The sequence below is a fragment of the Girardinichthys multiradiatus genome, chromosome 15, assembly GCF_021462225.1.
Source record: "Girardinichthys multiradiatus isolate DD_20200921_A chromosome 15, DD_fGirMul_XY1, whole genome shotgun sequence".
Taxonomy (NCBI): domain Eukaryota; kingdom Metazoa; phylum Chordata; class Actinopteri; order Cyprinodontiformes; family Goodeidae; genus Girardinichthys; species Girardinichthys multiradiatus.
The window spans coordinates 1,352,376-1,376,596 of NC_061808.1; the positions used below are offsets into that span (position 1 = coordinate 1,352,376).

Below are 24,221 nucleotides of genomic sequence, written 5' to 3' on the forward strand. Positions count from 1 at the left end.
GGAGACTAATGGACTATGTACAATATAAACAAGTTGATTAAAGATGATTGATAATTATGACCAAAAGAGTGATGCAACATTACCATGCAATGTTTATGTTTGAGAACCAATGATTATCTTGAAGAATCTGGAAATGAAGTTAAGTTAGTCTTGGAACTAACTTAGACAATAATCAGAAAACGTTTAGACAACCATTCACAATGTAAGATCAGATAAAATATTATTTTAATAAAATAATGTTTTAAATAATGATCTGCTGAATAAAACCAACCTTCTGGATGACCATTTCTCAACGGTGTCTCATTAGCTGATTTTATTTACTAAGATAATATTTAAAGAAATATTATTAAACGAAATAGTAAAATATTTAAGGAAGTATTTTGGAAAAGAGCCAAATCTTTCTGGAGAAATGGGTCTTAATGGTGTTTACTTAATTATCAGATTTAGTAAAATAATGTTTAGGGACTATTATTCACTAGCCTGAAAACTAACAACTTTCTGGGTAAATATTATCTAGCAGCAAGCACGTGTCCTAAGCCGTCAGCAGTTAAAGCTAACAAAGAAGCTGATAGCTTAGCACCAGAATCAAACACACACCTTTAAAATACCGTTAATAAAAGGGTTAAAATGCATAACCGCGTTATGATCAATCTTCTGTTTAAAATCACCCTTTAAATAAAGTTTGTCTTAACTTTAAAAACACACACAGAACACAAAAGTAAGCACTGCAGATAGTCTGCTAGCACCAAGATAGCCTGCTAGCACCAAGATAGCCTGCTAGCACTAAGATAGCCTGCTAGCACCAAGATAGCCTGCTAGCATCAAGATAGCCTGCTAGCACTAAGATAGCCTGCTAGCACTAAGATAGCCTGCTAGCAATAAGATAGCCTGCTAGCACTAAGATAGCCTGCTAGCACTAAGATAGCCTGCTAGCATCAAGATAGCCTGCTAGCACCAAGATAGCCTGCTAGCACCAAGATAGCCTGCTAGCACTAAGATAGCCAGCTAGCACCAAGATAGCCTGCTAGCACCAAGATAGCCTGCTAGCACTAAGATAGCCTGCTAGCACCAAGATAGCCTGCTAGCACCAAGATAGCCTGCTAGCACTAAGATAGCCTGCTAGCACTAAGATAGCCTGCTAGCACTAAGATAGCCTGCTAGCACTAAGATAGCCAGCTAGCACCAAGATAGCCTGCTAGCACTAAGATAGCCTGCTAGCACCAAGATAGCCAGCTAGCACCAAGATAGCCTGCTAGCACCAAGATAGCTGAGTTTCACACTAACAAAACCAAACTTCATAAAATGAAAAACGTTTAGATCATTTCAATCTAAATCTTTCTCTATTACACTGCCCAAACACGACGAAGTTTGAAGAAAGCTCTGTGAACAAAGGGTTAGCTTCCAGCGAACCTCTGGAGCAGTGGCTGGGCGGCCCGTTCTGTCCGCTGACAACACTGCTGGGGGAAAATCCTGGAGGGATTTCCTCCAGCTTTTAACTTTATGTTCTCTCTCTTTTCTCTTCCTAGAAGCTACACCTGGCCTGACTCTGTGTCTACCTGTGACACCTTTCTGGAGAGGGGAATCGTCCGAGCTTCTGCTGGCAACAACTTAATGCTCACCTTCTACAGATGATCCACATTTCAGTGTTTAACCCTTTCTCTCTCCTAGACATGGCTACTGACTGAGCTTCTACTGTGACTAATTCTATGTGCTCTCTTTCAGACTCTAACCTTGAAAACTGGATCAGAGTTTATCTGTTCTTTCTTTCTAGATGAAACGACTAAAGGAGCTACATCCATTAACATTTCCTTTTCCTTCCCATAGAAAGTACTCCTGGATCAGTGCTTCTTTGTTCTCTTTGTGTCTCTGCTCTGTTCTCTCTAACCTCCAGTCGGTCGTGGCAGATGGCCGCTCATACTGAGCCTGGTTCTGGTTCTGCTGGAGGTTTCTTCCTGTTAAAAGGTAGTTTTTCCTCTCCACTGTCGCTACATGCATGCTCAGTATGAGGGATTGCTGCAAAGTCAACACCAGTGACTGTCCACTGTCTCTACATGCTCATCCAGGAGGAGTGAATGCTGCAAGTCACTGACTGGATGCAATCTGCTGGGTTTCCTTAGATAGAAAAACTTTTTATCCAATTTGAATAAATAACTGAATCTGACTGAACTGTTCAATGGTTACGATTAATTAGAATGTATGAACCTGACTGTTGTGAAGAACCTTGAGACGACATGTGTTGTGAATTGGCGCTATATAAATAAACTGAATTGAATTGAATTGAATTGAATATGATGTAGATGGAGATCCTGGTCAGATCAGATCCACCAGCTCCTCTTAGATTTCTGGTGACAGTGACCATGACATGGTGTTGAACGTATAAAACTGCAGAAGGCAGAATTAAACGATGCAGAGACAATAGATTCAGGAAGGTTCAGATGAGGCAGCTGGTTTCTGATCAGTCAGTGAAGTCGCCAGAGCTGGAAATCACGACCTGCACCTGAATGCACCGCCCTCCCCAGCTGGTATTTCTTTCTTCTCGCCTCCACACCTCTTCATTTTTTCTGGGACCAATCAGATCTGGATCAGATGGAGAGTGTCTGGAGCTCGTTTCAGATCCCAGCTGTGGACTGAACCAGGATCTGCTCTGATCTGATCTATGTCCCTGATGATGCTGGGAGTTTTCCTCCTGATCTTCTGTCCTTTATCTCAGGTAAGACCCATCCTGTTTCTCTTTAAAATTAATCATCAGAACTAATTCAACTGAAACGTTGGGGAAACAGCTCAAACTGGGTGACATAGAAACAACTGCGTGACGTTACAGAATTCATGGTTTGCAGAAAGAAACTAGAAGAAAATGTTCTGTCACTCAGGAAAAGGGCCTGAGAACTTAGCCCTGAGATTTGTCTGCTGGCTTCCAAGTATATCAGCTTACAACCTGAGAGGACAAACTGGGGGCAGACAGTGCCCTGATGTCAGAGAGATAACCTGTCAGAAAGGGTTTCTATTAGAGAGGTTTGAACTGGTTCTGAGGTGGTTCTGAACTGGTCCTTCAGGAGTTCTGATCTTCATGAAAACAAAGACTCAAGCTCACCTCATGTCTTTGCATCTGCAGATCATCTGGGGGGCGTGTCCACATGTTGTCATGGAGACAACCTACAGGTGTGGTCCTTTCTTCTTGTTACCTCCTCCTCCTCTTCCTCCTCCCCCGCCTCCTCCTCGCCCACCCAGAGAGCTGACAGGTAAACAGTTCTGCTCTTGATTCACCTTCTTATTGGTTGGTATTGATAGGCATGGACACTTGATGGGTACTGATTGGTACCGATACAGCTGCATAAACTCAACAAATCAGGAAACAAACCTGAACACCATCGAAGCCTCGTTGTGTCTCAGCCTTCTCACCTTTGACCTCTGCAGTATTCATATTCCAGGTGTGGGCGGCTCCAGCTCCTGATTGGCAGCTACTGGAGGCTTTTATTTTGATAATCTGACATTTTAATTAGTTTGAGTGGAGCAAAAAATGTCCCTGAGCTGTTTGTTTAATCCTGATTCTTCCCCCTGGCCTCATCCTCCTCCTCCTCACCATCATCTCTCTGTGCTGCTGCAGTTCGGCCTTTAGATGCTCCAGATGTGAGCCTTCAGTTCCCGGGGCTCCGGAACATCTTCCTTACGATTTCCACATCCGCTGTGATCCTCTTAATGGCCTTCAACGTCTGCTATAAAGTGCTGAGAAGGTGGGTGGTTAACTGAAAACAGACGAGGAAAGTTACGTTACCGAATATTACCGAACCTTTGGGAATAATTGGATCAATGAAAACAGAACCTGAGAGTGAAGATGAAACCTGACTGCAATTAACTAGTGATGTTGGGGACATGTTTGTCACTGTTTCTTTGATTAAATTAATCATGCTAAATTAATAAACACCGCTGACATGGTTTTGTTTGTAAGGCACACCTCTGATCTTCTCATTGTAAGCATGTGAGGAGCAACCAGAACCCGAGAAAAGTTACTGGATCAGGTGTGGAATAAGAGCTGGTTTTAGAGGGAATTCAGTTTATGTTGTAAAGATGTTTTTGACATGGTCTCCAAACAGAAGGTCTGCAGGAGAAACTGGAACTAGAGAAGCTCTGGATGGTGTGATGTTCGTCTCTCCTTCCTGTTTAATATTTGATTTCAGTGAATCTGTGACCAATAAATGAAATGATGGATCTTACAAACTGACATACACCAATTAGTAAACTCCTGGGGGTGGTGGCCTAGTGGTTAGAGAGCAGGGCCTCTGCGTCCTGGAGAGGCCACAAGTAGCCTGGTTTGAATCCCACACCCTACCACTCTGGGTCCCTGAGCAAGACCCTTAAACCCTGAATGTTCCCCAGGTGCCGCATAACGGCAGCCCACTGCTCTAAGGGATGGGTTGAATGCAGAGGGCAATTTCTCCATTATGAGATCAGTAAAGTCTAAATTATTAATTAATTAATTATTATTAAAGGAAAGATGTTTTCATGGATCAACTTATACTTATTTGTATGATGGAGAAGCTACTGCCTGGCTGGTGAAAGCATGTCTTCATCTTCTCCAACCTCTGAAGGATCTACATCCATTCATCTCCTAAACTTCAAACCTGTCCTATAAAACCTACTGTTTCTCTTTGTGTTTCTTCTGCCAGAGAACGTGACCGAACCAGAGAGAATGCACCAAACAATGGAGGGAACCACAACAACAACAACAACAATGCTGGGTCCTGCAGAACTAAGGAATCAGCATCATCTCCTGGTTTCCTGTTTTAACAAACCTGGACCATCAGCTCACTGTGTCTCAGCCAAGTTTACCGACATCTGAACATCTTCACGCCAATCAGAGGACCCCCATCATGCATCAGGAGCCGCACATTTTTACCAACCTGAACAAATATTATTGATGTTCTTTAGAAGTTTGAGAAACATTATGTCTAAAAAAAAGTCCCAGATCTGTTACCATGGTAACAGAACCAGATAGCATGTGATGCGGAGGTTACCATGGTGACAGAAACATAAACTTTGGTTTACTTCCTGTTTTGCCCAGTTGATCTCACCTGACTCTCTGTGGAGAGCATGTTCCAGCTGGGATGTTGGAGAGTTTCCATTCCTATGGATTTCTTTGCCACATGCTTTCTCTGGTTGTCCAAATTCAGATTCTCCTGGTTCTGACCCATTCCCAACAGAACAAATGACTCTTGCTGCAGGAAGTTTTTCTATGCAGAGAGATGAGTTTAGGAGATTCAGGAGAGCCTTTCCTCTGTAGCTGCATGTTTGTGGACAGTGCTCTGCTGTTCCATACATTCACCTCACTTCTTCGTGTTTGGTTCTGAAGGGTCCATTTAATTAAAGCCTCTTGTGGTCAGAAAAATGTTGTTTAAAATGACTCTTCTGCTCTGACAGAAGAGGAACATTACATTGAGATTTATTTTTTAGTCCTGTGAAGCTTTGAAGGTTTTGTTGATGAAACAGATGCTGCTCCAGAGATGATGCAAAATCTCATGGATTAAAGTTAGCAGTTTATCTCACTTCCTCCTAAACTTCTTTCACAGTTGGAGCTACATAAAATGATGTGTTCAAGTCTCTGATTTCTTTCTGTTTGTCTAGAACAGGAAACAAAACCTCCAGATTGTTTAAACTAATGTTGTTTTTTTCTGAAATCACCTTTAGGTCCTTCACTCTAAACCACAGCAGTCAATTTAGATGATGAAGATGTTCTGATGGATGATGAAGAAGTTCTGATGTACGGTGTTAATGTTCTTTTGGATAATGAAGTTCTGATGGATGAGGATTTTTTTATTTTAAGTTTTTCTGTTCAGAGGAACCTGACCTGACTCCTGACTGTCCCTGTGTGGCTGGTTTTGGTAAGACAGGACATTTATCAGATTCTTACCTATTGCTTCCTGTTATTGATAAAATGCACCTGAGGTTTTGCAGCAGCACAGATCAGGAACAGATATTTATTTCCTGGATGATGAGAAGAGAAGCAGCACTTTCTGAAACCTTTCAGAATAACAAACTGAGCTGCAAAGATCTTTTGTCTCAGTTTCATCCTCTGTGGTTCCTTCACAAAAAATGTTCCTTTAAAGGTTACCATGGAGACCCTGGGCATGTTGAAGACTGGCAGCAACATTGACTCTGATCATTTCTTGTCTAGTGATTAAAGCAAATCTGTTACGGCTTGCGAGATATAGGACCCCAGAATGCAGACGAGCAGGCAGCGTGATGGTAAGTGAAAAAGGTTTAATATCAAAAACTCACTCACAGCAGGAGGCAGGAACAAAACAACAAACAGGTTAGCGAGAAAGAAATGGCATGATCAAAAAACAAGACTTGGTTTGAGAAATGTTTCCACAATGAATGACAGAACAGGTGTATATTTATGGAGTGTGACCAGGTGAAACAAGAAGACAGATTAATAGGTGCAGGTGATCCGAATTAACAGAACAAAACAGAGACTCTTGAACACAAACTAACAGAAACTAGAAAAACATGAAGCAAAAGCATAACCAGATCTGAAAACCAAACTTGACAAAATATGAAGAAGACGACAAACTAAAGCATGACCAGGAAAATAAACAGAAACATGATTCAAAACTTGAACTGTGAATAAGACCAACAAAAACCCAGAAACCAAAAACCAAACAACCATCAAAAAGTTTATTTATCCTTCATCCCAGCAGGTTTACAGTTAATCTGCAGCTAGGGGAAAACAACTAAACTACATTTTAAAGTGATTTTCAAAACAAAGGAATGAAAAATCTTAGTGATAATTTATTAAAAATGCATTTTAACTGGGAGTCAATGGAAGTCAACACATGGTCCTCACTACATATAGCAAAACAAGAGTGTGTGTGTGTGTGTGTGTGTGTGTGTGTGTGTGTGTGTGTGTGTGTGTGTGTGTGTGTGCAGGAGGGACAGGAAAGTTTCTGGTATCTCTGTTTTTGATGCTCCCATCTCTGACTCGTTTATTTACCTCAAACCTCATTTCCTGCTCATGTATTCAGGACCAATGTTTATTTTCTCATAGCTGATGGAGGTCTCACACTGCATCTGTGTTTGTGTGTGTGTGTGTTTGTGTGTGTGTGTGTGTGTGTGTGTGGTCAGAGGGGGTTCTTGTTTATGAATCTGACTGAAGAAATTACCTCTTAAACCTTCAACCAGAATAACTTTTTGTTGCTTCGCTGCAGCAGCTCTTAACACCAGAGTGTTGATGCTTCATCGTCTGTCTGGTGATGAAGATGAGGACAACTTCCTGTGTCTGTGGGAGCCTACATTCTTAAACAGGATGTGATTAACTCTATAAATCCAGCAGATGAAAGAAAACAAATAGAAACGGCTCTCAGTTTCACTCCATTTGTTGGAAAAATGACCAAAATCACAGAGCGCTTTTATTTTGAAAAGGTGACAGGTGAGCTCTGGAGGGTAGGAGGAACTGCTCATGACATCATAATAAATGCTGATGATGCCAAAATAAATTCAGTATTACAAACACAAAACATCTCAAACCTTCTATGAAATGCAGGTTTCAGAACCAAAGCCATTAACACACTGGTTTCAGTACACATTAACTGTTTTACACAGAACATGATGATGAAGATGATGATGAGGAAAGTCAGGTCCGGGGGACTTGCTGGGCCCTCTCTCGGTATTCTGGCAGGTGATGAAGGATCCAGGCAGCCGGAGCCAACATGGCTGCAGCGAACACAGACATGACGAAGAAACTTTGCTGTCAGAAAGAAACAACAGAGAAAAGGTTTACCAGATGGTACCAAATGGTTTCACTTTGCATTAATCCTTGAAACATGTTTCCAGAACCTTCTTCAGCTGAACAGCACCACCGATCTGTCCCAGAGTGACGCTGAAAAACTAGTCCATGCATTTGTTACTTCAAGGCTGGACTATTGTAATTCTTTACTATCAGGATGTCCACAAAATGCAGTTAAAAGCCTTCAGCTGATTCAAAATGCTGCAGCAAGAGTTCTGATGAAAATTAAAAAGAGAGATCATATTTCTCCTATTTTAGCTTCCCTTCATTGGCTCCCTGTTAAATCCAGAATAGAATTTAAAATTCTCCTCCTCACATATAAAGCCCTTAATGATCTAGCTCCATCATACATCAGAGATCTGATTGGTCCATATGTTCCTAACAGAGCACTTTGTTCTCAGACTGCAGGTTTACTGGTGGTTCCTAGAGTCTCTAGAAGTAGAATGGGAGGCAGATCCTTTAGTTATCAGGCTCCTCTCCTGTGGAACCAGCTCCCAGTTTTAGTCTGTGAGGCAGACACCCTGTCTACTTTTAAGGCTAGGCTTAAAACTTGCTGCTACTTTCTCCTACTACAGCCATATATTAACTACAGTTATTGCTGCCATTGCCTTTATGTTCTCTCTCTGTCGTTTCTCTCCATAGAAGCTACTCCTGGTCCGGTGTTCTGCCTAGCTATGACACCTTCCTGGACCGGGCCATCTGCTGAGCTACTGCTTCTCTGCTCAGTGAAGCTGCAGTTCAGACCCATAGAAAGTACTCCTGGAGCTTCACCTCCAGCTCAGTGATCGATTATCCGTCAGTTTCTGTTTTTAGCAGCTCCAGTCTGCTTTCTGAGGTATTACTTATTAATTAGTTAATCATGGTTAGTTGGCGGTTAATAATTAGTTACTCACAGCAGCTCCAATCCGGTGTCGAGGAGGTTTGCTGTAGATTATCCTCTTTGTCTCCTTCAGGAGTTCTTTTGGACGAGTCAAACTTGAAGACTTTCCCATCCTCAGGACACAGCTTAGCATCGTCATGACAACCCACACCTGATCACACCTGATGCTCTGTGATTGGCTGATGTTGAGCTTCTGCTTGGTCTGTGTGAACAGCTGGAAGGTTAAAGTCAAACTGAGGGTGAGGGCAGGAGGAGGAAGAGGAGGAGGAGGAGCCAGCTGAGAGCTGATTGGACGGACCAACAGCTCCCGGAATGAAGGGTCGGTTCTACTGGATGATGTGATAACGTTCAGCTGCTGCCTCAGAGACAGAAACCAGGAGCTTATCCTGAACCTGCTCTGCTGGAGCTTCTCTGCAGAACAAAGAGCCCTGATGAGGCTGAGAAAAGTAGGTGTTTGATGTTGGAGCAGAACTGCAGGTGGAGCTCTGCTCTGCATCAGAAATACATGACAGACGGATGGATGACAGGAAAACACAATGAACCATCTGGCTGCATCAGCTTTAACATCTGCAGGCCATGCAGCAGGCAGAATCCATGTTTGGGTCATGGTGCTGTTAAAGCTCCTGATCCAGTCGTCAGTTCTTCCCATTTCCCTGCTGTGATCCAGACTCTCAGCATGTAAGGATTAATCTGGTGTTTTTTAATGTTCTATAAGTGTTTTATTTATGCATTTACTGTTCTTTTGCTAGGAACAGAAACAATAAATATAGATCATCTGCCTCAGGGTCCAGAGCCATGGCTAGTTCTCATCACCCTTCATAGAACGGCCTCTAACAATTAAATTTAGTTAAAAGGAAAGTGAAACTTAACAATAAAAATCCAGAAGGTGATATGAAACAATTTCTTCAAAAGTCTAACCTACTTGCTCAAAATTTTCAAAATATGAAAACTGTCCCTATTTTATTAGATGTCTGTAGGTCTCATCCATGCCGGGTCACAGTGGCCTGGTGCCTGTCTCTAGTGAGTGGATGACGGGCTGGTACACCCTGGTCGGGTCAGGCCCAGGAGAGGTCGGTTAGCCTACCATGCATGTTTCTGGTCTGTGGGAGGAGATCAGAGTACCCAGAGAGATGTACAAGGAGAACCTGAGGAGAACTGTTCCAGGTCCTTCTTGCTTTGAGGCATCATTACCAACATCTGTACCACTGTCTGCGTCTCAGTTCTGTCAGATATTCAGTACATCCTCTCTGGGTTTGAGTGAGAACCTTTCTTAGAACCGTTCTACCTCTCTGTAAGATTAACAGAACATTTTATTGTCACTGTGCCTAATTTTTATCCAATGCAGCATCACCCTTTGCTCTTATTACACACCAGCAGTCATCGCCCGCAGGTCATAAACGGATAAAAGTTTCCGATCCGTGTATCTGAAGAGTTTCAATTTAAACCGGGGCTGAAACTAAAGATTATTTTGCTAAATCAGTTAATCTGTCGACTATTTTCTGATTAAACCATTAATAATCTGATAGCAAAAGGTACTTATTGGGCGATTGTTTTCCAGAATTTAAACCAGGTGAAGCTAAAGCTCTGCCACTCAAGTTCTGGATGGAGCATATTTACAAAGGTTTTTCATCCTAAATGCAAAATGTAGATATTTTTTGTAGTTTTGCCTTAATGACTGCTCTGAGCAGGTTGTTCTTCCAGCTGCTTCACACTCTGTTTACTCCAGTTAACAATTATTCCATTGCTAAATTAGTAAATTATTTCAATAATCGATTAATTGTTCCAGACCTACATTCAGTATTTCTACCTCTGACTCACAGCTGAATGCAGTAAAAACAAAGGAATTCTGTTCGGTTAAAACCCAAACAGAACCTGGCAGTGGTTGATCTGGTCTCTGACTTCCATCCTCACTGGTTTAACCTCAACGGGTTCAACTATGCTGCATTTTACTCTTTTGCTGGTCAAGTTAGGTATCAGCAGGTTCTGGGGTCCCTGTGGGTTCTCAGGTCTGTTTTGGTTCTATGGTCTGTTAGTTTTGGGTTTGTGAGGGTTCTGGGGTCAGTATGAGTGGTGTTGCATCAGTTTTTGTATCTGGGGAGCTTGACGCTCAGGTAACACCACAGATTCTTGGAGCTGAGTCATTCCTGATCTGGTTTTATGGGTCCTCCACTGTACTGATGTGGGTCTGCAGGATAGTTCCTGCTGGGGTTAATGTTGCTACAATTAAACCTTTACTTAAGAAAGCAGACCCTGATCCAATCAGTTTCAGATCTTAGATAAAAATCCTTGCTTCTTCTTTAAAATTCTTCAAAAATGTCCAACTGTGTGAACATGTCCACTGAAGGATCCAGTTGGAAGATTTTATTCAGGTTTTTACTGGTAACCAGCACAGAGAGGACTGTTGGAAATGATGCCTCAGATGGTTGACCATGGTTGTTCTCAGATCAACCGTTTCTGTTTTTGGTCCTCCTGATACAGAACAACACGGCTTATTGCTCAGGGTAACTTTTATTCATTACAAACAGAAACACAAAGATGAAACTAAGAGAAATTTGACATGAAAATGTCTCAAAGTAGAATTTCAGAAAGTTTAAAATTGAAGAAGAAGAGTTCTTCACAGAATGAAAACTGAGGAGGACCGATCAGGAGCAGAAGAAAGGTCCGGAGTCTGCTCGACGTCTTTTACGACTATGTTGCTCAAAGAACTGACGGATGTCATCAGGGGTCACGACCTGCAACAAGAAAGCTGCATGTCAGCTGATTCAAAAATGTAAACAAGAGGTGAGAAACACAGAGACCGGACCCAAACAGACAGGAGGGAAAGGCTCCACCCACTCAGGGCCACAGCTCCACCCCTCCGCCCTCAGTCTTCATCACAGCAAGTTAAACTCACCTTTCCTTCAGATGCAAAAGTCTGCAGGAAGTCCTTCAGTTCAGTTTTCATGTCATTATAGCCTGGAAGATGGAAACTGTCAGTACAGCTGCATGGAACTATGGGAGCTGTAGTTCTAATTGTGTGTACCATGGATGATCTCGAGCTGCTGAACTCTGTTCAGGTTGTCCAGCGCTGACATCAGAGGGTCGTGTCCCTGCTGTCTTTGTTCATTGTTCTTTCCTTTGTTCTCATAGGCTAGGACGGTGTCTGATTCGTCCAACAGGAAGGACAGTCCGGCATCAGACAGCCGTACCTGAGTCACGAAAAGCCCATCACATGTTAGTTAACGCCTTTTCAGAGGGTCAGGCAAACCTTCAGAGTGAGAAAGATAAAGACCTGGCAGGAGCTGCAGGAGCAGAGCTTGGAGCGCCACGCAGGAGGCCAGAACACGGCTCCTGACTGGTCTCTCTTCTGACCCGCCTCCTGTAGCTCCTTCAGTCTGCAGCTTGGCTCCGCCTCCTCACGGCTGCGTTTACAGCTGGGCTCATCGATGTTGTCACTCTGCCAAACATTTGATTGGTAAAGAAAGCTGATCAGTGTTGCCGTGCAGCTATAGAGATCAACCAAGACCAGGTGAGCCAAGTTCTCACCTTTTCTTCTGATTCAGGGATGCTGTGTTCTGACTGTTCTCCTTTTTCCTCCTTTTTCTGTACTGCTGGACTCTGCACTAAACAGAAGAACATCACACACAAGTGAGACAGGATGTCCAACAGGTACCTGCAAGGTAACCGGTGTCAGGAAACAGAATCTTTTACCTCCCAGGTGAGCTGCATAGGTCCAGAGAAACAGATGTTTGTTCATGCAGGACTCACAGATCATCTCCTGCATCTCCACACAGTCTGGAACTACACAACCCAGGTGCTGCAAAACAGAGAAACAGGAAGGTAAGCCGATAGGTGAGCAGACAAGTCACCAGCTAAAGAGACACAGAAGCTTAGGAAGCCATGTGAGGGTGCTTGAAGGCTCCAGACTGGGTCGCACTGGGCCAGACACATGGAGAGGACATCAATGCCATGACTGAATGTGTAACAAGCTGTATAAACTTCTATGTGGACCTTTAGTGTTTGCAGCAAGACGCTGCATATCTTCTATAAGTCTGTTGTGGAAAGTCTGATCTCTTCTGCCATCATCTGCTGGGGAAGCAGCATCAGAAACAGGGACTTAAAAAAGCTCAACAAGCTGATAAAAAAGGCTGGTTCTGTTCTGGAGACTCCTCTGGAACCTCTGGAGATCATTATGGAAAGACAGATTCTTCATAAAATGAAGAACATTATGGAGAACCCTGAACATCCTCTTCATGAGACTGTCCTACAACAACAGAGTGTCTTCAGTCAGAGGCTTCTTCAGATCTGCTGTAAGACGGAGCACTACAGGAGATCCTTCCTGTCCACAGCCATCAGCATCTACAACGTCTCTTTGAAGAAACCTTGGATGATATGAGCTACAACAACATTTAATTTCCTTCTGGGATGAATGAAGGATTTTTTAACTGAATTGAATATCTGGTACCACCTGTGTTCACCTGTCCATTGTAAGACTCACCCTGCCATGCAACCAGTCTTCACACACCACACACTGGATCATCTCGTCCTCCACCTGGATACAAGTAGCCAATCACAGTGAGACATGGCTTCATTTTTCTCCTGGTGAACAGGTGAGGTTCAGCTGAGGGTCTAACCTGGTCGTCAGGGTCTGGATACGGCCGCCGGCACGTGCAATAATCTCCAAAGAAGTTATGGCTGTATTTATTCAGACTGTTGACGTCGTCCTTCTCCTACCACACACACACACACACACACACACACACACACACACACACACACACACACGCAGGGTTAACATCTGAGTGGCTGCAGGACAGGCGAGTACAGGTGTGCTAACATGTGTTTTCAGGTGAACTCACAGGATGTAGTTTACACTGCAGCCCGGAGAACTTCCCGTTTCCACAGTCACAGCGGAAGTTTCTGCAGAAACCACAGAACAAGAGTTTTAACAGGATCATTAATATCGGTTATTAATGATCTGACTGAAACTGATCAGCTGTGTGGGTCTCATCAGGCAGCCTCATACAGTTAACAGCTGGTTATTGATCTGATGTTGTTAAACTCATCTACTGATTGGTAAACAGCACCTCTTGGTGTAGAGTTCAAAGAGGTCGTGACCTTCGTGACATGTGTAGGAACAGGCCAGACAGACGCCTGCAGCCTCGCTTCCCTGCGGTGTGCATGTGTTACAGGCGTACAGCGCCTGCCGCTTCACATAGCCCTGAAACACAGACACGACACGTCAGGAAGTCAGATCCGATGGGTAAGGACAATATGCTTTAAAAGGAACCCCTTCTGATCCGTGGTGCATCAGATTAAACATATCAATTATTACTAATCTAGTGTGGTTTAGGAATACCTGAGGATACGAGCAGTGATCAGAATCACTTCCTGCCAACACAGCTGATGCTTCTTCCTCTAACTCCTCATCCTCTTCCAGAACATCCACCAGAGACACGGTCTGCTCCTCACACATCTTTATCTTCTTCCTAAAGAAGAAACTCACAGATCAGTGGAAAACCACATCCCAAAGGCAGGGCTGGGAGAAAGACGGGATAGCTGCAGGGCTGGCCCGTTAGAAAAGAAGCCGAGCAGAACCAAACCCAGCAGAGTGCTTTTAAGTGTTGGGAGAAGTCGGGCAGGAATTTTAAAATGAACAGTCAGCTGGTTTGATCCCTGATGTTTTTCCGGACTCCAGATTATATCTGGGGTTCATGAGGTGGAGATCTTCCTGGGTGGAGATCAGTTGATGAGGAAACAAATTAACGGATAAAAATGATGGACCAAGGAGGAGCATCCATGAGACAATATTTACTGAAGAAAAACCTGCAGAAACTCTGTGGCTAAACATAAACAGACAGGAATCAGGAGTATTATCCTGATCCCAGATCATCTAACCGAATTTAAAACTGTCACCTGTCCCACAGGTTCCCATGGTAACCCAGACCTAAATAATCTGTGTTTCATTTATAGTTTACCATATTAGCCCGGGGCATAAAAGATCGGGTTACTGATCCAAACAGGTCCCCATGGTAACCAAGAGATGAATAATCAGCATGTTTTTGATCATTTACCCCAGGATTACATGTTATTGATATACTGGTTATCGATCCCTGATCAGCTTCAGACTGCTAATGCTAACGCTGTTAACTCGGATCAGAAACGGAACATACCGAACCGAGCAGGACCGGAGCGGAAGGACGCCCTGACGCTTCCCAGCGTGACTGAGCAGTCAATCAGCTGATCGATGATGATCAGTGTGTCTGATAGGAGCGGACCTTTGATATCGAAGCGCGAGCTCCTGCTAACGGACAGCTACTTCCGGTTGACGTCCAGCAGCTCGTATTTGGCGGCTTCCGGCGAGGTCAGAGGTCACCAACATGGAGGCGGCATCTGTACGCGCGGAGCTGCGGTTTAAGGACGGACAGAAACGAACCTTTAGCGTCCGAACCGGAGCCGGTCTGAGCGCACTGAGCACCGCAATCTCCGAGCTCAACCAGAAGGCGTCACAGCTTCTTACCGAGCTCGTTGACAGCGAGAGAGCGCGCGCGGGCAGTGCACGAGGTGAGCTTCCGGTGCTGCTCCAGTTGAGCAACAAAAGCCTGGGGTATGGCAAGACGTTAGGGTGAAAAATAATCCGTACGTTAACTCGTTCTAATCCGTAAACTGGATGCGTCGTGAATCTCAAATAGCGGTGACGTCAATAACGTGTCATCTTTAACGGTTAATGACTTATATGTAAGATTCCAGCCTTTTGCTCACATTTGCTGTAATCTAAGAGGAACTACACGTTGATAAACACCGTATCATTTTATTGCATCTTTTGTCATTTTAAACATGAAACTACCAAAACATAAACTGAGGCATAGTACAAGTCAAAAACAAATAAACAGTAGAAGAAATACAGCAGTGGACTAAATGACGCAAGTCTTTCTGTAGGTTGTGTATGTGTAATCAAATATTGTTATCTAGCTAAACTGATCATTAATTGCCTGTTAAAGATGACTGATGTTTTGTTGTCCAGAAATAACAAGTACAGTGAGTTGACTGTCCACCAAACTTTATTGTTAAAGTGGGTGTGATTAAGGCAGCAGCAGAATGGCAGGAGCGTGTACTTACTTCTTGTCATTCCCCAAAGATCAGGAATCTTCTGGTTGTGCCTGGCATTGCAGTGAACTGACTGGGTAAAATGCCATAGTATCTAGTGGCTGAGCGCTAATAGGACTGTCTCTTGGTGATAAATATGCATTAAACGCCACCGCACATTATAACGGCGCATCCGGTTTTTACGGATTACAACGCCTTAATTTTGATATTAACGGCTTGCCATACTGCGGGAGAGGGGGCGGGAGCGCTGCACGTTATGGTCAGATAAACATCACGTCACCTAAACAAACAGCTGCAGGGACTTACCTCTTTTGGATTTTACTTCTGCACAACTATTGACTAATATGCACACATTTCCGTCTTTACATACACGTTGTTTTTGACACCATTCTTACCCCATACCATCTACGCGCTGTTTTCCGTCTTTGGACACATCTTTACCCAGGCAATATGGCGGCACTGTTATCGTGTGATCCTGCCAGCCATGCTGCGTCAGCCAATGAAATCATTGTTTTGAAGCTTTTATTAGCTTAAATACTGAAATTCATCAGGAAAACAGTTAAAATGTTGCTAAAGAGTTAATTATAAAATTATATTTACGAATGTTCATCAGTCTGCCATCAGAAATTCGCCCTCTAGTGGCCTTGATGGGTTTTATCCTCATCTGTTGGGTGTTGACCATCATGTCGGTTGTTACAGATCATTGACTTCCACTAATGAGTTTCTTTAGGATACATTTCTTATCTAATTATAGAAAATACACTTCTGACTTTTATTGCAAACCATAAAGTCAGTCATTTTCTATACGGCTTCTTCCATAGTGGGTCCCATCTCCAGCAGTCTATGGGTGGGAGGCAAGGTACACCCTATAGACTACAAATAAATGTCTGCACTTTTAAAACTCAGATGGAATCCATATCAATTATGTATAGCAAATAATAGGTGGAGTACTCAGAATGTCAAATATGATTAAACTGTAAATAAAAAATATGCCTCAGTTCAGCCATGACTGCTCTTCAGACAGGCTAAAGAAATGTTTGTTTCTGTTAAACACATTTTTTATTGATTACCTGTATGTATTTATTATGCTTAAGATAATTCATTTAATTTAGTTGTTAACATTATCTATACAATTAAATGTGATTAAACCTAGATGAAGTACATGCCTCCTGGCTCCTCATCACCGTGCTCAACTGTAAGCATTGTTTAAACCCCGTTCTTCCTTAAAGGACTCCATAATGAGCTTAAATTTACTCTGAGGAAGTAAATTATCACATTTCATGGTAGACTACTTTCAGAAATTGTATCCGGTTTCTCAGACACTGACAGGTGCCTTGACTGACTGTTTCCCATCACACACACAGACCGGGAGCTGCAGCAACCAACACACTCTCTCCCTGTCACTGTTCTTTCAATGTGATCATCCTTTTAGGGACACCGTTGTTCTGTGAAAGCACATTCATTAGATCACATCCACATTTAAACGAATCCCACAGTATTCCATGTTGTACAGTGGAGTACCCCGTCTGCCTTTTCCACAGTGGGAAAGTTAAACCAGATAGCCAGCACAGAGCTACTGGGACCTGATGGTTAGTGACGGATAAACCAGATAACCAGGAGATAATCTGATGGGTTAAATCTCCTGAATGAGGCTCTGCAGGTTTCCAGCAGCTGTTATTGAACTTCTTTGTAATGAGAAACAAGTCGTGTTTAGCTGCTTTCTGGTCTGATTTACCTGTTTTACCCGCTGCAGGTGATGAAGCCGATGGTGGAGATGAACAGAGTGATGAAGATGAAGAGGAGGAGGAGAATAGTCTGAACTCTGACCTGCAGCCTATAGCTAAAAGATCCAAAACCAGCTGAGACTCCTGCTGTGAAACATGGTGTTTTGTTACTTTATTGATGCCATATTAAAGTTGCCATGGTAACCAGTGTGTCATGTCATTAAATACAGCAATAACAAACAGAAAATGCTGCTCTCTGATTGGTCAGCATGGACTGTCAGCCGCAGCCTGCAGCTCCTGTTAGTTTGTACTGAGGGCAGTGAACACTCAAACTGTTGGCGTGTTTGTTTACAGGCACAGGAAGTGACATCACACTGGTCCATTTGTCTCTACATGTGAATAAGCAATCCAGCTCTCTGATTGGTAGATTTGGCTGTGCCACGGCGACTGCACAGCAGGAAGATGCAGACAGGAAGTATGCAATATCCGACAGCACGGGGATCTGCCCTCGTGCATGAAAACAGGAAGAGGAAGAGCTGCAGGTACGGCACCAGGAAAACCGATGCCCACGCCCACAGAGGAAGTGGTGGCAGGTGGGCAGAGACAGCAGGAGGCAGTGCCAATGAGTCGATGCCGTCTCTCTGTACCTGCTCTAGACTGATGATCTCAAAGACGTAGTACGCTACCATGATGCTGAGCAGCAGGAAGAGAGCCACAGCCACCCAGCCCATCCTCTGACGGAAGTTCATCATCCTCCATACTGCAAGGAGATTATCAATAATCAATGTATTATCAATCCTTACATGTGACATTATGGATAAAATGACTGGTATCCTAATAAAATCTGTTATCTGAGTTCAAATAATCAATAAAATTCAAAGACTGATCTGTACCAGACTCCATGCTGATTTTATTCAGTTTAACCAGAACTGAACTGTTCACATTCAGACTGAAGAATCGGAGTGGAACTGAGTTAAATCTGATCAAAAATGAACAGTTACTGGGCTGTGTTTAACTCTGCACCAGACTCCATTCAGATTTTATTCAGTTTAACTGGACCTGAGCTGCTTTATGGTTACTGTTTGGCCGAGTTCTTTGGACCAGAACTCGGCGTTTGGACCAGACTCAGTTCATTTTTCCTCCGAATGAACTCTGAGGTGTTCATTTTTGTCTCAGGGCTCCACCTTCCTGCATGTTTCTCTTTGATTACTACACCTGGTCGCGCGCAGCCACGTGTCAGATCACCTGTTGGCTCGCGCTACATGAACCCCTACCTTCCCTCGCGCTGATTCTTTCAAAGTAAAATCCAGGTTCCGACTCGGTTTTAATCCGCAGCTGGTTTCGGGACGTCTGGGATCGATCGTCTGTCTTCCTGTTTTGTCATGTGACTTTCAAGTGACGTCATTGAATCTAGTTCTTCAGAGCTCCTCCTGGCGACCAAATGTTTGTTTGCATTTAAAATACAGGCACAGCTGCAGAAATTAAATATTGTTTTTACATTGAAAGATTTCTGGTCATACAAGCCGGAAGGTTCCGACCCATGTCCAGAACTGTGTCTCTCTGTTTGTCCTCTGGCTGGCGTCAAAGCAGAAATATTTCTCTTCAAAAAAGAAAAACTTGAAATGAAGCCGGACCAAAGATACTATATTTGGACGCAACTAATGTCACATCTCCCAATCTGAGATTAGAAAACTAAAATTGCTAAAAGCAAACAACACAATTTCAGATTCAAAGATTTTTCTCGCAGAATTTCTACTACAGGAACAAGTCAACTCCAGATGCAACAGAAGAAGAAAATGTCTTGAATCAGTCTCCACTGGAGGAGATTTCTATTAAAACTTATATGCAGGTCATACCGACCCATCCGATTCAGACATAGCATTATTTAATACTGCTGTGTTCCCTAAAATATAATAACCACGTATAGTAACTATAATCCAGATTAGATTAGGAAGATGTTTCACATTGACTGTTTCATTCATTCTATTGAATAAAAGTCCACTTTCAAAGTAATTCAGGATTTAATTGTTCAATTCATGAATTTTTATTTAAAAAGGTTGATGAATTTCTAACTCAGCTCCGCCCTGTGGGGGGCGCTCTAGGAGTACGCAGTCTGGGGCCCTTTATCAGGGGCCCTTTATCAGGGGCCCTTTATCAGGGGCCCTTTATCAGGGGCCCTTTATCAGGGGCCCTTTATCAGGGGCCCTTTATCAGGGGCCCTTTATCAGGGGCCCTTTATCAGGGGCCCTTTATCAGGGGCCCTTTATCAGGGGCAAGCTGGTCTCTGAACAAGCGGAGCAGGAGTTTGGTCAGCAGGTGTTGTGCACTAAGTCGGACTTGTTCCCGGTGCATGTTGGACCTTTGTCACCCTTTGCACTGGGGCGGTTTGCAGCCGAGTGTGAAGCGGCTGGGATGAGGATCAAGATGAAATGGTTCAGAGCACAGATTACATGCTCTAGGGGGCGCAGTTTTCATATGCACTAATGCTTTTCCGGACTCTATGGTCCATTTTAGGGGGGGGGGGAGAGTTTTATTTTCATATCCTGCTTGTCTAATCAGAGCTCTCAGTGGGACCACCAGGTTAGAGAAATCTGGGACGACGTTTCTGCTGTATGGAAACAGGACCTGGGAAGCCCATCATGGATTTAACAGTGGTGGGCTTGGAGTGTTGTTAAATGTCAGACTTGAGGGAGGAGGTCATCTGTAGACCAGATGAGCAGATAACACGACCTGAAAAGGTCTCTTTAGGACACAGTTTTGATCTGGCTGAACGGATTGGAAGTGAAATCCATAACAGATTCTGTCTTTATAAAGTAAAGGATTTTTACTCTTCTCTGCAGTTATTGTGATGTAATGCACAGCTGCTCCATTATCAGGATCATCTCCAGGGAAGGAGTCAGTTTCCAGTAATTCATTTGGTACCAACAAAGGTCCATTATGGGAGCTGTGCTCTGAGGTTCAGATGGTGTGTGGATAGTAGGTTGTATTTGTAACATTCTTTCCATCATTAGTCATGTTTCCACGTAGGGAGAAGGTGAAAATGTGGGATTTGGATGACGCACCTTCTTATCTGTGCGGTCAGGGTGTCGTGCTTCTGGGGGACTCGAGGTGTTAACTGGTGTTTGCATTTGTTGTGCAGAGGAGAGCAATTAAATGGAGGCTTTAACTTCTCAGTCTGATAAGAATATTTTTGCCTTTCTCACAGCATTTTTCATCTGCCTTTTCTGCAGTATTCCTGCTTCCTGTAACCTTGCTCTAATCTGTTCAACATTCCCTGGAGATTGCTTCATCAACATATTTAATTCACATTCTCCAAACATTCCTCTGTCCTGCTTTTCCCTGCCATCTTTCTATGTTTTCAGTCAGTACCGGCCCCAAAGAGCCAGGTTTACAATACCTCCACTCAGCCACTGTCAGACGTGGTGTGATGGTGGACCCCAGGCAGGCTGACCGAAAGTAAATCAGCTTTATTTTAAGAAAAACAAATATCAGTCTCGAGAGAAGGCAGGAATTAACAAAGCTGGCGTTACAGGCACAGCCAAACAAAGAGAAGCGATGTTTCTGCGACGAGTAAACAGAATGATGGTGTATATGTAACAGGGTTTTATTTTAACATCACTATTGATGTGAAGTTTATCAAAATTGGTTTATTTATTCTTCAAATTCATTTTATTTAATCAACAATTTATTTTTTTCCTGACTTTTATTGCTATATACATTTTTTATGTAACTCTTGTCAGTTGGTGGTTACCATAGCAACCAGTAACAGTCAGCTCTTCCCCTTTTTCTGTTGCTGTCTGTTACTGTGGGGCAGAAACTGCTGGAGCTGCTAACCACCATCTTGTTTATTTGTCTCTTGTTAGAATAAATACAGAGAACCAGAATGTGTCTGTCGTGAAGTCAACCTGCTGGATCAGAACCAACAAGATTGGTTACATCTGGTGCCGTGACCTCGTGACTAATGAAGATCAGCCTTGAGCTAATCTGACCTCCAGTGGGTTAAAGTCAGACTCCATATGAATATTCAGGTTTTACTGGTGATACAGCAATTTACGGATCAGATGATTAGCACAGCATTCTAGCATCCTTCTGCTAGCATTTACATATTACTGTATGAGTTTATTTGTTCTTCAGCCTTTTTGATATCTATCTAACAGTGTGTTATTTTTGGAGAAAAAGTCTTATCAGCTACCGTGGTTAACAAAAAACAAAAAACAACAAAGCAAAAATAATTTTGTCTTGATACAGCATTTTTTTGTTGTTCGTTTTGTGAAATCTATATATACTTTATTTTCCCTAATTTGATTTGTGACATATTCGAGTAGGAATGACAGAAGAGTTTGATATAGAACATAATACAGAATTAATTGAACATGGGGACACATTCTAGAGGAGTGAGTTTTGGTAGAGGAACAATGTTATACACAAGATCACCACCTCATCTAAGTTATATGGGTTCTCCAGGTTATGGCAGAGGGATTCCTACTAACACTCATGAGTGTGGGGCTGATTTATTCAATGGGCACAATGTCCAGAGCCCTCATACCTCTTCCCCAATTCATCCCCAGCCTAGTGAAACAGATGCTACATTGAAACATTTAAGTGTTCTAATCACAGAACTAGGAAAACACATAGGAGATTCAGTCATGGCAAGGCTACTGTCAGATAAAGACACTGTAACTAACCAGACCAGAGAAGGCAAATGTGTACAAGCTTGTGGCACTACAGTTGACCACACAGCTCACCATGGCACTTAAATGGGATGTCAAAGAACCTCCCATTTTTCGTGGTGATGTAACTGACAAAAGCTCTGTTCTTGAATGGGTCGATCTGATGTCAATGTATTTGAAAAAGAAAAACGTTAGCATTACAGATCAGCCTGGTGAGATTATGGATAAGTTAATGGGAAGAGCCAGAGATGTTGTAAGAATAGGTATACACAGTGACCCTTTGCTCAGTGTCGAACTGCAACCTGAAGCAATTTATGCAATCCTCAAACATTTCAGTGACTTCACATACTCGTGCTTGCCTCTCGCTGACTTCTATAGTACACTTCCCAGAGCTAATGAGAGTCCAATTGATTACTGGGTTCGTCTGAATAAAGCAGCTGATATAGCTGAGGAGTGTCTCCAGCGTCAAAGGAAAAGCATAGGTGACATCAGTAAAGAGGTGGCCATGATGTTTGTGAGACACTGCAATGAACCTTCACTGTCTGTTGTATTCAAGAACAAATTGGCAGACAGTTGGACAGCTAAAGAGGTGCAAGAGAGGATTGATGAATATCATAGGGAAATGAAATTCAAAGTACATTTATAGCAGAGAGCCACCCCAGACAAGCTGTTTCAGTGATGAGCAATACCACACAGGAGGGTGGGAAAATGGAGACAGAAGTTATGATGCATTCCCACAAGCAGAATGTAAGTTAACTCCTACAAAGCGTGAAATTCACTACAATACAGAACAGCATGGAGAAGATCACTGAGATGCTTAGTGATGTATTGAGTAGTCTGACTACTTCTTCAAGGCCTACTGCCTTCCGAGGCCACAATAACTCATTCCAGAGAAGGAGGGTCTCAGGGCCCAGAGGTTGTAGCATCTGTAGTGAAAGCTCTCACTCTACTATCGCTCACTGCCAGCTACATCGCTTGTGTTTTCTATGTCACCAGCCAGTCCACATGACGTTTCAGTACCCTAACTTGTCCTCTCCACTGAATCAGTCTGCACCAATCTCTCCTTCCCATCAGGAAAACTAGACAGGCCACATTTTGAGAGGGACAATGTGACCCTGAGTGAAAATTCCCTCAGCAGTGATTTAGTCAGTATATGAGTCAGCCTGTGAGAGCTTTTCCAGCCAGAAGACAGTAATTCTCCAGAGTACACAGCGTTTAAATGGCAGTGATAGTTTGTTCTACACACCTGTAGTAATTAATGGATGTGTAACTGTGTCTGCTATGTTGGATACAGGTTCCATGGCATGTTCTGTGAACAGAAGCTCATTGCTGCAGGCATTTTGAGCAGTGATTTTCAGCAGAATCTAGATCTTGTTTTAATTGGATGTGGAGGACAAAGAGCCCATCCAAAGAGAGTTTGTGATCTACAGTTTGAAGTATATGGATATATACTATATATATAGTATACGTGCCCACTTTAGTTGTTCCTGGTCAAGTGGATGAGCTTATCTTAGGAACAAATGTGATCAAGTATCTGAAGTCCAATGGACAACACATCAAAGCTGAAAAGGATTCAGATTTGTCAGACATGGCTGAGGCCCTGACAGAATGTGGCTTAAGTGATCTGGACCTTCATTCTGTCAAGGTGTGGTTTTGGTGTGGACCAAAGTGCAGACAACGGCTTGGATGCAGCATCTTAAATAATCCTTATTTTATTTGAAGGATCAAAAAAAACATAACAAAATCACTGCAGGTACAACACAGAACCGGAATCCAAAACAAACTTACTGACACTGCAGAAACAAGGCAAGGACGAGGGTAGTGAGCGTGAATGCACAGGCAGAACAGAGTGTAAACAAACAGAGGAACCAGCAGGGAACAATGAAACAAAACCAACTAATAAACAGAGGGAAAACAAAGGCAGGTAATCAAAGAAACTAAGAACAGGTGAGACAAGGAGGCTGGGAGGCAGAGGGAGCAGGTGAACCTAATAAAACCAAAGCATGAGGAAAGGGACTAAAAACAAGACAGTAAGCAGACCAAGATAAAGAATAAAGCATAAGAATCAAGGATAAACATAA

At 43.0% G+C, this 24,221-nt stretch overlaps 4 protein-coding genes across 10 annotated transcripts; 1 reads left to right on the forward strand and 3 right to left on the reverse strand.

Moving 5' to 3' along the window:
* The first annotated feature begins 2,572 nt into the window (after positions 1–2,572).
* On the forward strand, positions 2,573–5,702 carry LOC124882462 (probable serine/threonine-protein kinase DDB_G0278845). The gene is made up of 4 exons (XM_047388873.1): positions 2,573–2,710; positions 3,113–3,239; positions 3,605–3,731; positions 4,665–5,702. Exons 1-4 carry the CDS (start codon positions 2,657–2,659, stop codon positions 4,783–4,785), a joined length of 429 nt encoding a protein of 142 aa, XP_047244829.1. The 5' UTR covers positions 2,573–2,656; the 3' UTR covers positions 4,786–5,702.
* Positions 5,703–6,658: 956 nt separating this feature from the next.
* LOC124882388 (cytochrome c oxidase subunit 8A, mitochondrial-like) lies at positions 6,659–8,914 on the reverse strand. Its single transcript, XM_047388738.1, has 2 exons — positions 8,674–8,914; positions 6,659–7,741 (listed from the first exon to the last, which is right to left on the reverse strand). Exons 1-2 carry the CDS (start codon positions 8,797–8,799, stop codon positions 7,628–7,630), a joined length of 240 nt encoding a protein of 79 aa, XP_047244694.1. The 5' UTR covers positions 8,800–8,914; the 3' UTR covers positions 6,659–7,627.
* Positions 8,915–11,149: 2,235 nt separating this feature from the next.
* ubr7 (ubiquitin protein ligase E3 component n-recognin 7) lies at positions 11,150–17,619 on the reverse strand. 5 transcript variants are annotated; one of them, XM_047388733.1, is made up of 12 exons: positions 17,482–17,619; positions 13,999–14,128; positions 13,727–13,860; positions 13,499–13,559; positions 13,274–13,369; positions 13,138–13,191; positions 12,351–12,456; positions 12,186–12,262; positions 11,932–12,096; positions 11,683–11,848; positions 11,554–11,615; positions 11,150–11,392 (listed from the first exon to the last, which is right to left on the reverse strand). In XM_047388733.1, exons 2-12 carry the CDS (start codon positions 14,113–14,115, stop codon positions 11,303–11,305), a joined length of 1,128 nt encoding a protein of 375 aa, XP_047244689.1. In that variant the 5' UTR covers positions 14,116–14,128; positions 17,482–17,619; the 3' UTR covers positions 11,150–11,302. The 5 variants fall into 5 exon arrangements, with proteins under 5 accessions (XP_047244689.1, XP_047244685.1, XP_047244687.1 ...); XM_047388729.1 differs by lacking the exon at positions 17,482–17,619 and adding an exon at positions 16,142–16,280; XM_047388731.1 differs by lacking the exon at positions 17,482–17,619 and adding an exon at positions 15,759–15,911.
* tmem251 (transmembrane protein 251) lies at positions 17,618–18,896 on the reverse strand. 3 transcript variants are annotated; one of them, XM_047388734.1, is made up of 2 exons: positions 18,745–18,896; positions 17,618–18,230 (listed from the first exon to the last, which is right to left on the reverse strand). In XM_047388734.1, the coding sequence occupies exon 2, from the start codon at positions 18,220–18,222 to the stop codon at positions 17,860–17,862; it is 363 nt and encodes a 120-aa protein (XP_047244690.1). In that variant the 5' UTR covers positions 18,223–18,230; positions 18,745–18,896; the 3' UTR covers positions 17,618–17,859. The 3 variants fall into 3 exon arrangements, with proteins under 3 accessions (XP_047244690.1, XP_047244692.1, XP_047244691.1); XM_047388736.1 differs by having other exon boundaries at positions 18,716–18,846; XM_047388735.1 differs by having other exon boundaries at positions 18,686–18,821.
* Between the last annotated feature and the right edge of the window lie 5,325 nt (positions 18,897–24,221).

What these genes read in the sequence shown, in the direction of transcription:
- tmem251 (XM_047388734.1), bottom strand. Translation starts at nt 18,222, where the DNA reads ATGATGAACTTCCGTCAGAGGATGGGCTGGGTGGCTGTGGCTCTCTTC.
- ubr7 (XM_047388729.1), bottom strand. An exon ending in ATCCAGACCCTGACGACCAG is followed by an intron (nt 13,192 to 13,273) that starts GTTAGACCCTCA and finishes ACTTGTATCCAG; the next exon opens with GTGGAGGACGAGATGATCCA. An exon ending in AAGACTGGTTGCATGGCAGG is followed by an intron (nt 12,457 to 13,137) that starts GTGAGTCTTACA and finishes TCTGTTTTGCAG; the next exon opens with CACCTGGGTTGTGTAGTTCC.
- LOC124882388 (XM_047388738.1), bottom strand. Translation starts at nt 8,799, where the DNA reads ATGACGATGCTAAGCTGTGTCCTGAGGATGGGAAAGTCTTCAAGTTTG. An exon ending in GACACCGGATTGGAGCTGCT is followed by an intron (nt 7,742 to 8,673) that starts GTGAGTAACTAA and finishes TCTTTCTGACAG; the next exon opens with CAAAGTTTCTTCGTCATGTC.
- LOC124882462 (XM_047388873.1), top strand. Translation starts at nt 2,657, where the DNA reads ATGTCCCTGATGATGCTGGGAGTTTTCCTCCTGATCTTCTGTCCTTTA. An exon ending in TCTTCTGTCCTTTATCTCAG is followed by an intron (nt 2,711 to 3,112) that starts GTAAGACCCATC and finishes TTGCATCTGCAG; the next exon opens with ATCATCTGGGGGGCGTGTCC. An exon ending in TGCTATAAAGTGCTGAGAAG is followed by an intron (nt 3,732 to 4,664) that starts GTGGGTGGTTAA and finishes TTCTTCTGCCAG; the next exon opens with AGAACGTGACCGAACCAGAG.